Genomic DNA, 16,639 nt, shown 5'->3' with positions numbered 1-16,639 from the left:
ATATTGGAGGTGCATCCCATGCCACATAATAAATTCCATTCCGCTCTAAGTAGTATGTCACAAGAACTTTGACACACTTTCTGCAAGTTGATGTTTAGTAAATGTTAAAATCAAACTGTGCTTACATCCACTAGTGGATCAGTTAAATGATTCAGCAGGGATTTTCTCAAAAACAGCATGACAACAAACACAGACATTTCAGCATTTAGGAGCCAAGAGAGGCTCTAAACTAAAAGCCTGAAAGATGCCTAAGGCAGTTTTTGTTCCCGAGAGAGACAATCCATTCCTCCAGCAAAGATCAAGCCTCTGTATTTCAAGAGGAAAGTGTTTGTGAAGTACAGTATAGGCTATATTTCACTGGGCTTTCATACTAATAAAATCTGCATAGCAAATGATAGATACCTGAGAGCAAAGAGGAAAAGAACAAAACAAAAACAAAGCAAAGACTCACCAAGAGGCTGTCCAGCAATGATACGGGCGTTTTCCCCCGCCACTGCTGCTCGGGCGTTCCTTTCGTTCATGTATTGTACAAAGGCGTAACCCTTGTGCACAGAGCAACCCACTATCTTGCCATACTTGGCGAAGATGACCTCTATGTCGGTCTTCTTGACGATGGCTGTGTTGAGGTTGCCAATAAAGACTCTGGAGTTGAGGGAACGAGGGTCATTCTTGTTGGTCACGTTGCTGGTCTGAGTTTTACCAGTCATTCTCCTCCAGTTGCCCTCCTGGGACACAGACAGAGGGGGAGGGGAGGGGGAAAGCTTTAGAGGACGGGCAGGCCAACTCCAGCTAATTCTGCTCCAAAGGAAGTGTTTAATATTATTTTTTTAACATAACATAATGACACAGATAGTCAAATAAATAAGCACAATTATAGATGGAACCGTTTTCGAAGAACTTCAGGAACTAATTCAGAATCAGTAAAATATCCAATAATACTCTTAAAGAAGTCATTTCATGATTGCAGAGTTGTCACCAGTTACCTAACTGCTGCTTAGAGAAATCAAAAACACTGCAAGTTTAAAAAAAAGGAAAGAAAAAATATAACGGTTTAACAACTGACCTTTCTTGAGCTGCAACAACACTAAATTTAGCCAATTCTGAATGATGATCATTGCTTCTTCATCACATACATGTGCTTCTTACTTACTTACCCAGCCAGCTCGGTGTGCTGGTTTGTGACCTTGGCTAACATGGCATCGTGGTTTTATGTTTCTCAGTCAGACAACTACTTTAAAGAGTAAAACACACACACAGAGTCTCTCTGTGATTCCTCCAGCAACTGACAGCATTGCTGTGAATGGATGTTTTACTGACCCAGCTGGGGGCATGTGATTGGCTGGTGACAAATCCACTGTCACGAAATGTGACATGAAATATAACTAGATAGAAAAAAAGATGAAGTAAAAGTCAAACTTCTGGAAAGGAGATTTTGAAACAGATATTTTACATACACTTAAAATTACTTCAATTTAACTTGAGTCATTTGACATTTATTTACTCATATTACACACCGGAGCTCCATGAAACGCAGGATAATTACTTTTTTCCAGTAATACTTTATATTAACCGTAGTTAATGAATGGAAAATTCATTTTTAATAAAAATAATGCTTTTACTGTTAATGAAATTGCACCATTATTTAATGCTTACACATCTTTTAATAATAATTGTTCTGTAACTGATGAATGACGGCCTCTGTTAATATTTAGAGTTAAGCGACTATAAGTACTTCACGTTTAACTCAAAAAAGTAGGGCAACTTTCCAATTCTTTCATAAATGTGAAGTAAAGGCAACCATGTCAACTTTTACAGAACTATCTACATGTTGTTTAATTAGATTTTAGATCTTTCGGTGTAATTTTGGAAGGATGAGCAATTTTGAATGAGGAACACAGGTTGTGTTGGACAAAATAAGCCACTCTGAGTGGATCAGGGCAGAGAGTGCTGGGAGATGACAGGATAGGAATTGGAGCCGGGCCTGAATCAGTCTGAATGCATGATCTTTACCCATTCCACATTCATTGACAGGTGGAGCTGGATTGATGTTTCTAAGCTCTGCAAATGGTTAATAAATACTATATAGATCATCTATAAACACAAATTGGCTGTCTATTATAACACAACTGTGCGTGCTGTAACTACATGGACTTAGACTGTGTGTAATTAGTCAATAACACACAATCATTTTCACTTTGTGTTTACTTTTGCTTTTACTGCCCTTTTTGTTTTAGATAGTTTAGGTGTCAAACCTACTTAATAGCTTTAGGATAAGATTGTGGTTTTGGTTAAATGACACCAAGAAGGGAGTGAGATTGGCCTTACTGTTGTTGTGGCACGGGTCCAATGCTGTGTGTTATTATATGTACCAATGTTATCATATTAAATTCAAATTATAGCTAGTTTTTAGTAAATGATAAACAAAAATGACTTGTTTGATAGCAACATATCATTTTCTTAAAACTTACTAAACTTTTAAACTTTTACCCTTTTTCCTAGTTGGGTTCTACTTTTTTAATGCACCTTTTTGTTGAAAAGGCTGTTGTTGTTGTTGTTGTTGTTGAAGGTTTCCTTCTCTGTATGTAAAGTACAATGTCACTGGCCAGTCAACTGCTTACCTAAGCCACATTTTTCATGGTTGAAATGCTACCACTGGATGATTGTGAGGAGCATAAGAAGAAGCAACAATATGTGAATGTCACAGCAGTTCTCTCCGCTTTGTGAGAAACCAAATACAGTAGCTGTCAGTGAAAAAGCTTTGCTATCTCAATACCCATATTGTTGCATCCCTAATGCTTTGTGTGCCATTTCACTGATCACATAAAGCGTGGGCTGTAATTCGTGTTACAGTTTTATTCAGACTTTTCTGTGCTGTCAAGTTATCAACGTACATTAGCCTCAGCTTTTGTAGGCCTCCTCTGCAATTATTCCTAAATGACCTTTTCACGGCTTGAATGTTAGTTTTCACGAAAGATGATTGGTCGCAGCATCGGGGCAATTATGCCTACCCAATGAAAGGATGCACTATTGAGCGATCATTGTTGTATGTTTAATTACGGTTATCAAACAGCAGATAGGTAAATTGATCCCCCCAAATTTTTCCACCAGTTTTTCCTTTGATTTTCTTTTCACTGCAAGCATGTCGTTTTGTTTTTTTATAGCTGGAAAAATCCTGGTTTTCATTACAGTTTATGTTCCAAAATGGATTACAGTTAGTCCATTAAATACTGTGAAATATTGTGAAGAAAACACTGCATATTTAATATTTGCCTGCTCTGAGTCTCTGTCCCTGACACACTGTGATAACAACTATTCAGCTTTGAGACGAAGAACCTGAATAATGGATCCAATCCTCAGTAAATAGGATTAGTAACCAAGGTAACGCTGATGTTCTTGGAATATCGTGCACGAACACACAAGCGCACACACGTACACATTTCTGACTGGCAGTCTCTTTCCCTTTACCAAACATAATTTCCAATGCAAACGGCTGTAGACTCCTACGGCGCGGCAGCTTTGATTGCCCACTGCGTAGCGTCAATCTCTGCACAATTACACAGAGTAGTTTTATTGTGATGTGCTGTCCCATAATAACTTTGTTCGGCAATTGGCTGTATGTGGCAGGAGAATAATTCTGAAAAGGTGCAATTCACACACTGAAGCCACAGTAGATAAAGAAGAAAGCTGCCCAGTCAACCAGTAAAGTGGAACAGCCGTGCGATTTACAGAGGAAATATTCTGTGTCATGCATCCATTACACCTGAGTCTGGGATCAGGCAACACACACTACCGCTACTCTTTCACTTGGCAACACATGTTTTATGTGTTATATCACCTAACGTCTCATGTTATTTCTTTGACTATTTGCACCTACTGTGGTCGCACAGCAGCTCGGGTTTACAGTGTTGCATGGATGTGCTGTTTCTGCACGTTGCCACATGTGGGAATAAACTCCTGCTCACCAGCCCTCAAGTGGCCTTGTCATTTATCAGTGGCAGACACTGAAAATTGATGTGGTGCAGGCACACAGATATGCATGTCTTAACTCAAACGAGCACCACAGTGACCACCTAATGCTAGTTCAAAACCCCAGTCTGACACTCCTGCCATATGGATGTTCATGGACAGGTCACAGGGAACATGACACATCAGTGGAGAAGGGTTAGGTTGCCTCTCTAGTTTAATAAATCAGGAGTGGATACTGGCCTTCGGACCACTTTACCCCTTCTTACTGTTATATTTCATGTTGTCTTCTCTGTTGTTTTCTTTAGAACGGGACACTAATTTATTCCATCAGTGGTTTTCCTGCTGACCTTGCCTTTTAGTATATTTACAACCTCCATTAAGCTTCTTGTCCTCTGAGGTGATAGCGTCACAGGGAGAAACATGGAAAAACAGCGCAGGAAGTGATATTCAACCAGGAATGTAATTGGAAAAAGAATTGTTTTAGAGGACCTGATATTTGTTATCAAAAAAAACAGAAACGTGCTCTGCAAACTGCTTTTAGAGGAAAAGTAACGACCTGGTGTTCAAAGCCCACTCTTTAAAAATGATTACAGCTTCAACTGTACTGCCTTTTGACAGTTAAGAGGTGAAGACAGATAAGTCTTCATTTTCACTTTCATGCCGGCGTGGTCGTGTCAGAATAAGTGCCACATTTTTCAAAAGGTGGACGTCTCCTTTGGGGAAAAAAACACTTTGATGTTCTGGCATTACAGAAAAGCGCAGCATGCTTTGCCTCTAATATGTTTTGTAAGAGAAGCCCAATATCATGGCAATGATAAAGACATACAAATAAGGTCAGTAGAAAAAGCATCAAGGTTATGTAGTTGACAGCACTGCTGTGTTGGGTTAGCGGTTGAGTGAAAAAAGAAAGGGTTTCGTGCAGAAGTAGCCATATTACTGAGCTCTCTCTTGCTCTGTAATGCATTGTGCCTCGGTAGACAGGCTCTTAAAAGGTTGTTGTTTGGCTCTGGCTCTGCCTGATTTATAGACATTTTTTTTCATGGAGGGAACTCATTGAATTGATTCCTTTTGTAATTTCCTACCACTCCACCACTGTACATTTCTCTTCACGATGCCTCAGCCTCTCTGCTCTGATTGTTGCCTAGGCAGCTCGACGGGCTGAGGAAAGGCCGAAGAAGCTGCTCGCTGAAACAGAACAGAGAAAGGTAACCCGATACACCTTTTCCAAAAGCGTTGCCACCGTGTACCGCAAAGTTAGAATAATTGCTTCAAAGATTTCTTCCATTTATATCTTGACTTAAAATGTGTCTTTCTGCCCGTGAAAGCAACAGCAACAACTGTGAAAAAAAATCCTATTTGTAAATCAACAGCTCTATTTGTATTATAGGCCGCAGAGTATCTCAGTCGTGCAGCCAGCCATAAATATGTGCACTTTTGTGAAGTGTGGTCAGAGGCTGAAACGATTGTGATCCAAAGAGAAACAGCACTCCCAACATTTCGCCTGATTTAAAGGTGAAGGAACAGTTACGGAAATTAAATTTAATATGAACAGAATAAAGGCCGTAAACACATTTAATGCTATACAGCACTTTCCACTATTCTATTTGCATCTAAAAAAAAAGGACTCCAGTCTCCAAGATAGGAAGCCATAAAACTAATTCTCTCCACATTTTCAATCAGCTGCTGCCCTTTGGCTTTATGAGTCAAGGTACACAGTGCCGGCCTCAGCTTCAACTCTGCTACACCACTGCAAAGTGGACCTATAAAAAGGAGGAGGAGGAGGAGCCATTCTAATTTTGCTGGCATAGGGTGTTTGAAGTGCTATAAATGTGAGATAAATTTTGTTCAATGGGACATTTACACAACCTCACTGTTTATGACTATCACAAGTCATTGTTTTTTGTTCTCTGAGCAGTTAATTGCATGGGGTAAGAGAGCAACATCTCTTAAGGTAAGAGATGTTTTTGACTGCTAACCTAAACCATGAATGGGATTTATGGTTTTAAATATTTAATTACTGTTTTCAGAGGCTGCTAAATCATTATAATCATTATAATCTCATCTTCAAAGCTGCCCTTAGCTTTTTAACTAAAATTGGAGGATGATGTAAAAAAAACAAAACAAAAAACACTACTGTAGCCTTGTCTTAACCCCATCAACCAGATTTTCCCCTCAATGTTATGTCAATTTCAGACACAAAAGACCTCTTTCAGGTGGTGCAGTTGGGGAAGAGGGTCAGAAGCACAGTATGACACTAACAAAATATGAACAGCAAGACACAAATAACAAACTATAGACACAAAGAGGAGCTAGGTTTCCAGTGACAGAGAGCTGAAGGCTAGGGATCCCAGAAGACTAAACTGGGAGCATAAAGATAAAGCAACCAGGAAATGTAACATTGTTGCATTGAGTTGCAGAATTCAAAAGAAACTGAAAATCTCTGAAGGTACAGAAAAGCAGGACTCAAAATTAAGCTTGAACTAATAACAAGAAAGAATAAACTATTTCCTGAATCTAAATAATAAAGAATATTAAGCTTAAAACGCAGAGACAAAACCTGTTTGTCATGACACTGAGAAGGTGGTGGAGACCAAAGCAGAGCTAAAAGGATCGTTGTTGTTTTACTCACGTTCACCACCTCCTAATACGTTAAATAGGTGTTACAGTCCCAAGACATGGCCTAAAAATCACAGCTCTTAATTGAACCCCATTCTAATGGATGAAGTGCATCCATTAGTGTTAGATTTGTATTGTTGATTGTCATTTATGCTTAGAAATATTTACTTATATATGCTTAGAGTTTTGTAATTAGTTGTAGATTGGTAGAGGTTTTGATCCTTGATAGTCTGTAAACTCTGTGTGTATTAGACAGCACTTTGGGAGCATGAGAGGTCATACCGTGTCTTATTGTTTTATGGCAGGATTAACGTAGTTGCGTCTGTTCTAGTCTAAGTGCTCTTTGTTTAGATGAACTGCAGGACTTCCTCACCGTGTCATCTAGGATGAACCATCTAGGGTGAGGGGGAGGCTACCCTCTTCCTGACCAAGGATGTTTGACCCTTTGATCAGCAGTCCACACACACACACACACACACACACACACACACACACACACACACACACACACACACACACACACACACAGGCAAGGTACTCTTTGTGTGTATGTAGACGTCATATGTTAATGAACTTATGCATATTCATGTAACCTCAATAAAAGAACAGTGGTACGGGAGAACGGACAAGAGCAACTGGGGTCAAGCGAAGGAACGGTGCCTGTCCGGTTCTCTCCCGTGCACGAGAAACATGAAGAAGCTTGCCTACTTGTGTCTTGCTTTGCAGTGTAATTATATTGTCTTCAACGTTCCAGCGGATGGGTTCAAGCTACAAACCTATCAATTAGCTCTCTGCTCATGGACAAAATTTCATCAATAATGACGTCTGTTATGCAACCCCTGTTTAATAAATTACTGAACTTTTCCTCTAGTGTGCTTTTACTTGTGAAATGAGTTTTAAGTACAAGCAATGACAGTAATGATACAATACTCCTGTGTGTAATTTATGTGGCACAGCATGCTATTTAAAAAAAAAAAAAGCAGACTGTGCTTACTAATTTTTATTACTTTTTTGTTCAGTTTATGCTTGAGCATTTCTTTCTTTCTTGGGTGGTTATAGCCTTGGAAGAAAGACTATGTACCTCATACATCTTGTCTTACTTCAATACCACAACCCTTCACATTGGGCCCCTTTTCCTCTTACCTGCAGCAAACCTCATTTCACTACAAATAGTGGCTATGCGTCGCAGCGCCAACCATTTTTATTCCCCTGAACTCTGTTCTCAGAAAATTCATTGACTATTAGAAAGCCTGAAGGAACGATACAATTAGCTAACATGCAAATGGAGTCATTTCTCAGTTGGCTCTCATTCACCTGCACGAAAGTGATGGGTAAAATATGATGGGAAAAACTCCCGTGTGCCGGGGCATAGCAAACATTGGATGATATACAAGAGGAATTTCTTATTATCCAGGGGGAGTCTGCTGTTTGTGACTGACAGGGGAACACCTCAATTGCACTGACAAGATTTCATTTCTTTCCATGGTAGTATACAGCTGCACAGAGTTAAAAGTAATCTGGTCAAACACAGTGAGCTCTCGAGCGCAGCATAGATCAATCTCTGTCTGCTCTTAATCCAATCTGATTGGTAAGAATAGCATCGGGGTGATATAAAACCCACTCTGCATGATTGTTTTGAAAGCTTCCTCTCCACTATGGAACATAGCTCCACGGGATATCTAAAAGCTTTCTATCCACAGTGCAGTTGGATGTTTCCACCTCCTCAAAATGGGCAAGCAGAAAAATAACATCAAAAATCAAGACGTTTCAGAAGGGGTGGGAAAGAGCCGAAATCATTCACTTTAGTACAAGAAACAAAATAACAAAAGAAATCAATCACAGGTGGAACTAACTACTTGCATATACATACATACATTATTGTTTACAAACCAGAAGAATTCATCAAGTCTGATGTGCTTGTGAATGGAAATTTCTATCTTTTAGGTGCAGTGGAGTGTTAAGCTTTACATAACAGAAATAGAAAGACAGCAGTGCAGTACGTAAGTACACTTAAGTACGTTAAGCAGGGAGCAAACATTAAAATAAGCTTAAATAAACTTTCTGCTCTGAGTGATTTTAATAAAGTGGCATTCAAACTCAGGAAATATTTGCACTAGTTGCATTTAGTGATTAAAAAAATGAGGATATTAGCAATGCCACACTTTACTTAATGTGGGCTGGATCCCTATATCCTCTGGGCATCATCATTTAGGGTACCACTGTGTGATGCAACGACCAATATTCATGCCATGTGGAACTATAGCAGTTATTATCATTACAATAAATTCACCTACTCTAAAAAAAAATAAATAGAGAAGACAGTTTCATATATCCAACCACACTCAGCACAGTGAACACCAACTGTTCTCTGACTTTTGTCCACTTTTGGACAAACATGGAAATGAGCTGAATTAAATTGATTATCAACTTTAAGAAATTCAGACAAACAGTTGTCCGTACACACAGCTTTGGGGAAAAATGGGTACAATATGTATTGTCCTTTTACATTTCCTACTTTTTCCTTTACCAAATGAAATATGCGGCTCTTTGTTGTCTCAAACTTTGCATGTTTGCTGTTGATATGAACAGGTATTGTACAGTAGATTTTTCAAATGAGAACGCTGTCTCCTATGAGAGATGTGAAAGTGAACCAAAACAATAAAGCTGTGGCTCATAAAACCTGCAACTGGAGGATGACATAAAAATCAGCAGAGCTGCGGGAAACTGCAGGCTCTGGAGATACTCCTCTGTGAATTCACCACTGCAGGCAACCACGATATTATCCAATGTTAATTCAAGAAAGACGATTGTTTCTGGTTTACACTAACGGGTACTGAAAGGGCTGACAGAGAAACCGTGGAATCTGCTCAAATTTGCATTTCACTTTAGCACTTCCTTTGGAATTACTGTAGAGAAGACACATTGGCATTTAACGACTATTGTGTTGGTTGTGCTTTGCTAATTATCTTTTTATGTGCAACTGCATTTTAACTATTGCTATACTGCATTAACATTCATAAGGGTAAGCTAATAAAATTCCAACTGACATTAACCCAGAGAGTGTAAAAATGCTCAAATATTGTAAAGCTACTCTTTGATTTGGTGGATCTAACCTATTTGGCCCGATGACCATTCTGTTTCCCTCATTAAATCTGGATGTGTCATCATTAGCTCTCCAGGTTGTCGCTGCAGCTGGGACAAATTTTTAATGGGGCAAATTAGCATTTGTTAACATCTACTCTGCAGGAGAAGTAAAACAAAGTCCCAACTCTTCATTAGCAGAATTAATCTTAAGTTTTTAAAGGTGTTTGGTTTGACTGTAATGAAAATACAAAGTGCAGCCTGGGTTTTAGTACTGCAGTCATGTAGCCATAAAGCAGTATTTTTTGTCTGAAAGAGAGTAGTTCACTGAATCTTGTTCTTGACTTGCTACAATTAACAGTTTGCAGAAGGATATTTCTTATTTATAGGCGTCCCTATGCACTGCACAAGCTCAATAGTCGGTATTGTAAGAGGATGACAGGCAATTTCTGAGCTTCAAAGGCTTGGCAACAGCTCAGTAGAATTTAAATTACCTTAAAATTCACGGGTCTCATTTACAGAATTACTATGCAGAAAGGAAGGGATATTATCTGTATAATGTCATCAGAATAAGCAAATTTTTCACCTTTTATGCACTTTGCTCTCATTGTTGGCCTTGCATTTGAATATACAGTGTCCTCTGTTCTTGAGCCAAACTCCAAAGGGTGATAAGGAAGATATATTTGGCATCGCCTCTTCTCCGGTGGTGCTACAGAGCTGCTGGTCAGCCATCTGCAATCTAGCTATGACCGATGTGTCAGGTCCTTTCTGGTATCATCTGCCTTTCCCTATAGCACCGCCTGGTGCTGAAACTGTTGCATAAATAAGATGCTTGGCTGTTGCCCTGCCTTGGATTTGTTTATATATTTCTGCTGGCGGTAAACAGAGTGTGATGGTTTGGAGGCACTGAGAGGCAAAGTCCTGCTCTCCATCGGCTGTGAAGTGCAGCTGGCTCAACTGTACGTTCACACCGCAAGCAACACAATCAATCAAATCACCGGAAATTCACTAGTTTCGTATTGAGGTAAGCAGCCAGAGACATTCAGCCTAGACGTGGGGACTGGGCCAAGAAAATTTGGCCATGTTTTTCCTTTATGTGTTCATCAAGCTTCAACGGGTAGGTTTTATGTCTTCACTGTTTCCAATGTCAATTTCATTTTTATTCATAATCTCTCTGCCTGCCAAGTGCAGAATGGATGCAAAGTTTATTCTAGTCACTTATCACTGTCCGCATGGCAAGAATAAATATTTCAAAACTATTGGTACAACCAAAGTTTGCTAAACTAGTTGTTTGTTAAATCGGACCTTTTAACATGCATGAAATGAGAACATGAGTAAATACAGCCTGAGCAAGTTGTCACATTGTTCCATTTCCTGTGGTCTCCCAAAGAAGGAGATACTAATCAGTGAGAATAACCCTGACAGTTCAGCATGAAGGGACCTGTAGGATATGTACACTGAAGACAGTTTGAAACACTCCTCAGATGGACTTTGATGATACAAATCTTCATAGTTGTCATGTTTATGCCTGCGCCGGCACCATCCTCTCATTGCCAGGCTAAATGTTCAAAGGTAGCAGAAACTTTGTGTAACTCACTGACAAGGTAAAGCGAGAAAGTAAGAAAAAAAAAACTTGTATCGCAAACTTCAAAGAACCCCCCAACACTTCAAAAGCTTCTTCACGGTTCGGTGACTAATCTTCAAAGTCATGCCAAGGATTGAACTGATAGTGCCGCTGTGTATAGCAGGTACAAACATCCTTGTCAGTGCCACTGAGGTGTGAGGTGTAGAGAAAGGGAGAGGAGATAATGCCGGAAGCTAATTGAGACAAAGTCTGTCCCTCGCCTGTGTGAAATACAAAGCTTCTGGCTGCAGACATTTGGTAATTACAGCTGCTTGAGATCAGTCAAACGTAGTCAGATATTTAGCTAAAATAGGGAATTATTAGTAATTCCAGAGGTTCATTGGAGAGCTTACAGTAGATCTATGTTATCTTTTTACTACCTTGTGCGTCAGAGAGATCTCAAGAAATAGTTGGGATGAAAATCTTGTTGAATGACACATCTTTAGGGAAATGTTCATTAGGGACTTCTACAGTCTCTCTACCTGCACCTGTTAAATCAATATTCCCCTACTAATTAACACCACATGTGTCAACTGCTTCATGCTCACACAGGCTTCCTATTTCGTCTTTGTGCGGCAGAATCGTGAAAATAATGAAATATTGCCAGTAACAGTATGGAAGAATGGAGAGAAAACCTGGGTGTAAGAGCTAGAATATTTCATTACTGCATCCTTGCAGGCTTCTTTCAAATGACGAGACAAAATCACTCATGTGTCTAATTGGTGCATATAAAAAGACTGTAAATATGAGAAAAATGGTTAAATGCCATAACGTCTTGATGACTCATCCCACCTTAAAACAAACTGTTCATATGAGTTGCTCATATGAGAGGCCACTGTTTTGTGCATTTTGTGACAAAATATGTCTTTTGTTGGTGTCACATCCATGCCTACTTTTCTGTAAGCCCCCCATGACCATTTCATAATAGTATTAGTCAGTATAAAAGCTAGTGAACTGAGAGGTAGTTCTTTCACTAATACTGTAGATTGTAAAGCTCTTTAAGGGTTTGTGATTTGTAACATTACATTAAAAATGTGTTTTTGTCAGACTGCTTATTAAAAACAGAGGTAGCCACAAAAATGTCACACAATGGTTTGTGAAGCCCCATTGCATAGCACATAGGTCACCAACATGTTGACGTGGGAGCGTTAACATTTGGGTCATTTATTAATATCAAATCAGCATGGGCCTTCTGCTCAGTCACCTTTGATTTCCTTAAAAATGTCATTGTCCAAAATTTGGAAATATATAATGACTGCTGTGAAATTTTACCCTCATATATCAAACACTTTTCAAGATATATATTGGAAAATGAAGCATCGACCCACTTTCAGCATGCTTTTGTCACACTTTGAAATTGGAGGCCATGTTTAAACATGAATATCAGAAAGACTATTAAGGATGAGTTTAGACTTCTAAAGTTGTCTGTACCACATAGCACACCAAATTATTTATCAAATAATTCTATAAAAGAAATGCTTCAAAAGCTCACACAAGTTACACAACAAGTTGCTGCTGCCAAAGTTAAAAAAGATGAGTTATATATAAAACCAGCTCCTGTGCAGGTTTTCTGAAGGGGTAAATTAGCTAGTTTTGTAGCCGGCTGTGAACACACACATTTTTTCTGTGGTAAATTTAGTCATTTTAACACGGGAGTCTGCTGGGACTGACTTGTTTTTGGAGAACGTCTGAAGTGGCCACTTAAGGCTTGGAGGTTGCCACTTGGGTTTCATACATGGAAATTGAAGCTCACTGTGCAGTGAGTTCTGATGAAATTGCTCTCCATCAGAGCAATATGCACTCTGCAACATTAACGCTGTTTTCCTATACAATGCTTTATTGCAGTTATCATCAATCATCCTTTCAAACAAAGTTATGCAAAGATCGTCACACAGAAACAGAGGACATATTCACAATGAGTTTAGAAAATCACATGTTTGTATATTCACCATTAGGTTTCCATAAACCAAGCAAAATCTAGGAACACTGCCCTGAGAAATGTGGACCTTTGTGCATTTTTGCAAAGATGATTTGCAAAGTCATTCTAAAATATGCACATCAAAGTAGCCTCATTTAGTGAGAGGCCTCTTGTGAAAGACACCGTCTCCACCCTCAATCAAAGGACACTTAGTAGATCCTGAATTTAAATCTGAACCTAGATAATCCAGGAGTCCCCAAAAAGCCACATTTCTACTACAACTGACATGATGCATTTCATAGACTCACTAATGCCTGTAATGAATTTAAATGCAATGCAAAGGAGTGTATGGCAGAAGAAAATAAAAAAGAGAACACTCATGTAAACACAGACAAAAGCAAAAACAAGCAAACATAAACAAAAACAGAAAGCAAATGATATGTATTGAGAAAACGGAATCTTCAACATCTATATTTAATTGGCTGGCTGCATGTGGTGTCGCCACTGAAATTGGCTCCCACCCTCTCCATCTGTAATTAGACACTTCATCACACCCCCACAAGCCTGTACTGCATTTGTACCATAACAGTAAAGCACAATTAAAACCGTCTCAGTGTTTGCTGACAGCTATAGTCTTTAAGAGTTCACTGGCTATCTAAACAATTGAGAATAAAGAAGAACTGCAAAGACAATAAGATAAAGGCAGTGATACCTTACTTAGAGATTAATGTCTCTTACAAATGGCCAATGCAAACACAGTTTCAGCAGGTAGTAATTTGCTTTTAATTCTTTCTACTCTGAAACAGACAGCTCAATTACCCCAGCCAGTAACTGAAGCCACAGATGCAGATTTTTAAAACATTTGTTACTTGGAGCCCAAGGGAACCCTTAAGGGCCTCCCCGGGCAATGAAGCCGTCATCATGCTTCATGAGGTGTAGCAGTTTCTTTTCTCGTCTTGCTCCGGCATATTTCCATTTATCACGTCTACTGATGCGCAGTGTAAGAGCCACACACTTCAGCAAAATGGATCAGAGTGTAAGGGCTTTCAAAGAGAGGGAGACATATTGAATATGCACACACAATCATGCATGCTTTCTCAAATGTGTATACCCCCAAATAGTACGCAAACACGAGGACATGGGCATACACAGACACACGTGCATAAAGTCAGTCACACACTTGTACACAAACACCGCAGACATAAAAGCAACGGAGAGCCTCACACAGCAAGACGATCACAGGCCTCGAAGTATAAGTTTTGACAGTTTGACAGCATATTCTGTCTTTTGTGTAGCAGAGGAGGCTTATGGAGTCTGGCTGCTGCCCTCAACACTTCTTCTCCTCTTGCATTAATGAAATAAAATGCACCATATGCCTTTATGCACAATGCCGACGAGCATGAGAAACTTCACTTGCATCAGACAAAATAAACAATACACAAAAATAGACATTAAAAAAACTACCATCTTAGTAGCTCGCTTCAAAAAGCAGCAATGCCATATGTATTTGAAGGGTTTCTTTTCAAAGGAAGACATCAGTCATGCATGGGGTAAAATGACACCTATACTCGCTCAGAGTGACTGCTGTCACAAAAAAGGCTCAGATGTTACTAAAAGGTTTAAAAACTCCCATCTAAGGATTTATTTATATCTAAGCAAAGTATCACTCCCGTTAGAAATAATTACATGTAAAACAGCCTTTCAATCACTTGTAGTGACTGAAAGACTTCAGATCCTTTTAGCAGCACACTGGATGACATGTAAGCCTTAAAGCACTGTGCAAAAGCCTGGCCACATAATGACATTCTAGCTGTGGATGAACGCTCACATCCTCTTAGCAGCAATACATGAACTGAGACGCTGAAATGGCATAAGTTCTTATGAGGGGAACGTTGCTTTGAGGGAGATGGGCCACCTTTAAATGGAAACACCACTGGGGCTGTTTTTCAACTGTCATCGGCCCATGGGACAAATATTTCCCACTGTCAAAATGAAATCCATCGCCATATTCAGACAGAGCAAAGGTTACTTACATGACTTCTGCAAATATATATATATATATATATATATATATATATATATATTTATTAGTGGATTAAAAAACAAAAGCAGAAATCAGTGCACACTGAGAAAAATGTTGATGCATGGAATCTTACCCAAGAAAATTTGACACTTAATACTTAGAAAACGCTCGCATAAGTTAAGGTGAATTAAACTGCTAAACCTTTGATATTGTGCTCTCTGTCACCTTCTCATGCTTTATCACATCATCCCTTTCGTCACTTGTTTGTTGCCGTGAGAGACAACTCGTACGCCCTAAACAATGTCTGTCACATTGCATTATTACTGCCGATAGAGTGCCGGATGAATCGTCATACAAATAAAATGCTGTGCTACAAAAGGGCGGAAGAGGTCACAAAATGATCAAAGAATTGAGGGGAAATGGATGACAGATGGGGTCCTTTTTTGCCTCGCAACACCAAGCCCGGAGCGCTTAAACCACATAGATAAACAGTTTTTTCATGGAAGAGTGAATCCTGTTAATTTGTGGTGGTGGGAGAGTAATAACAAGTATTACACAATAATAGGTTTCCCAATGTGCTTTCATTTTTTGCCACCTGAAGTGTTTTTTACAATCCTGTAATCAGGATAAAGTGAATCACCCTAAAAATCAAACTCCTACTTATCACACGCTGTTATTATTTCCCTGGTTGCAAAGTTCTCGATGTACTTTAGAAATACTATAAACACTGTCATGTGATAATCACCGTGCGATAATTCCCTACTTTGCCTTGCAGAGCTGAAGGGGATTAGGCCTGGGTTTCCTTAGCTAACCTAATAACATGTATGACAGAGCTGCAGGCGGCTTAGTGTTTACTGCCTCACATTTCTCAGTGGAGCGCCAAGTACAGCATTGACAGACCTGATGTTTTTCTCTCAATCACCTTTGCTCCTTCTCCAGTTAAATCCCTGATACCTACTGCACTGCACCCCTCCTTCATTCTCTGCCTCTCTTTCTGACTGCACCACCGACTGACTGGTGTGCTTCATAAAATGTAGCATGTGGCAAACATGCTACATGCTTTAGCTTAGATACAGTTTGGTTTCCATAAAAGTCACTGTTAGAAAACTTGCCTGTAGGCAAGAATTTTTAATAATCTCGAAATAATCTGCTGACCATATGAGATTTATCATTCAGCCCAGGCTGAATGATGGTCTAACTCTTCAACTGATTTGTCCAGAAAGCTTTATTAAGGACTGAACACATGTGAGTGCAGCTCAGTAAAGTCCATATCTGTAATGGACTTAATGTAAGGGGAAAAAAGAATAAACTCAGTAGCACTTCTTTACCAATAAGATAAAATCTTGGAATCTTTAGTGTCTGTATAATCTCTATGTAAAGATATCTGCATATAAGCATGCAGAATGTGTAG

General features: G+C 39.3%; 1 protein-coding gene across 2 annotated transcripts in view; it reads right to left on the bottom strand.

Moving 5' to 3' along the window:
* LOC101475847 (RALY RNA binding protein like) overlaps positions 1-16,639 on the bottom strand; it is a 120,866-nt gene that overhangs the window by 67,202 nt on the left and 37,025 nt on the right. For both annotated transcript variants that reach the window (XM_012919344.3, XM_004551908.3), the window contains one exon: positions 452-725. In XM_012919344.3, coding sequence (XP_012774798.1) covers positions 452-707 — 256 coding nt within the window. In that variant the 5' untranslated portion in view covers positions 708-725. The remainder of the gene's footprint in view (positions 1-451; positions 726-16,639) is intronic.

Source organism: Maylandia zebra, linkage group LG9 (genome assembly GCF_041146795.1).
Source record: "Maylandia zebra isolate NMK-2024a linkage group LG9, Mzebra_GT3a, whole genome shotgun sequence".
Lineage (NCBI taxonomy): Eukaryota > Metazoa > Chordata > Actinopteri > Cichliformes > Cichlidae > Maylandia > Maylandia zebra.
The sequence above is the reverse complement of the archived record's forward strand: the minus strand, read 5'-3'. Positions and strand labels throughout refer to the sequence as shown.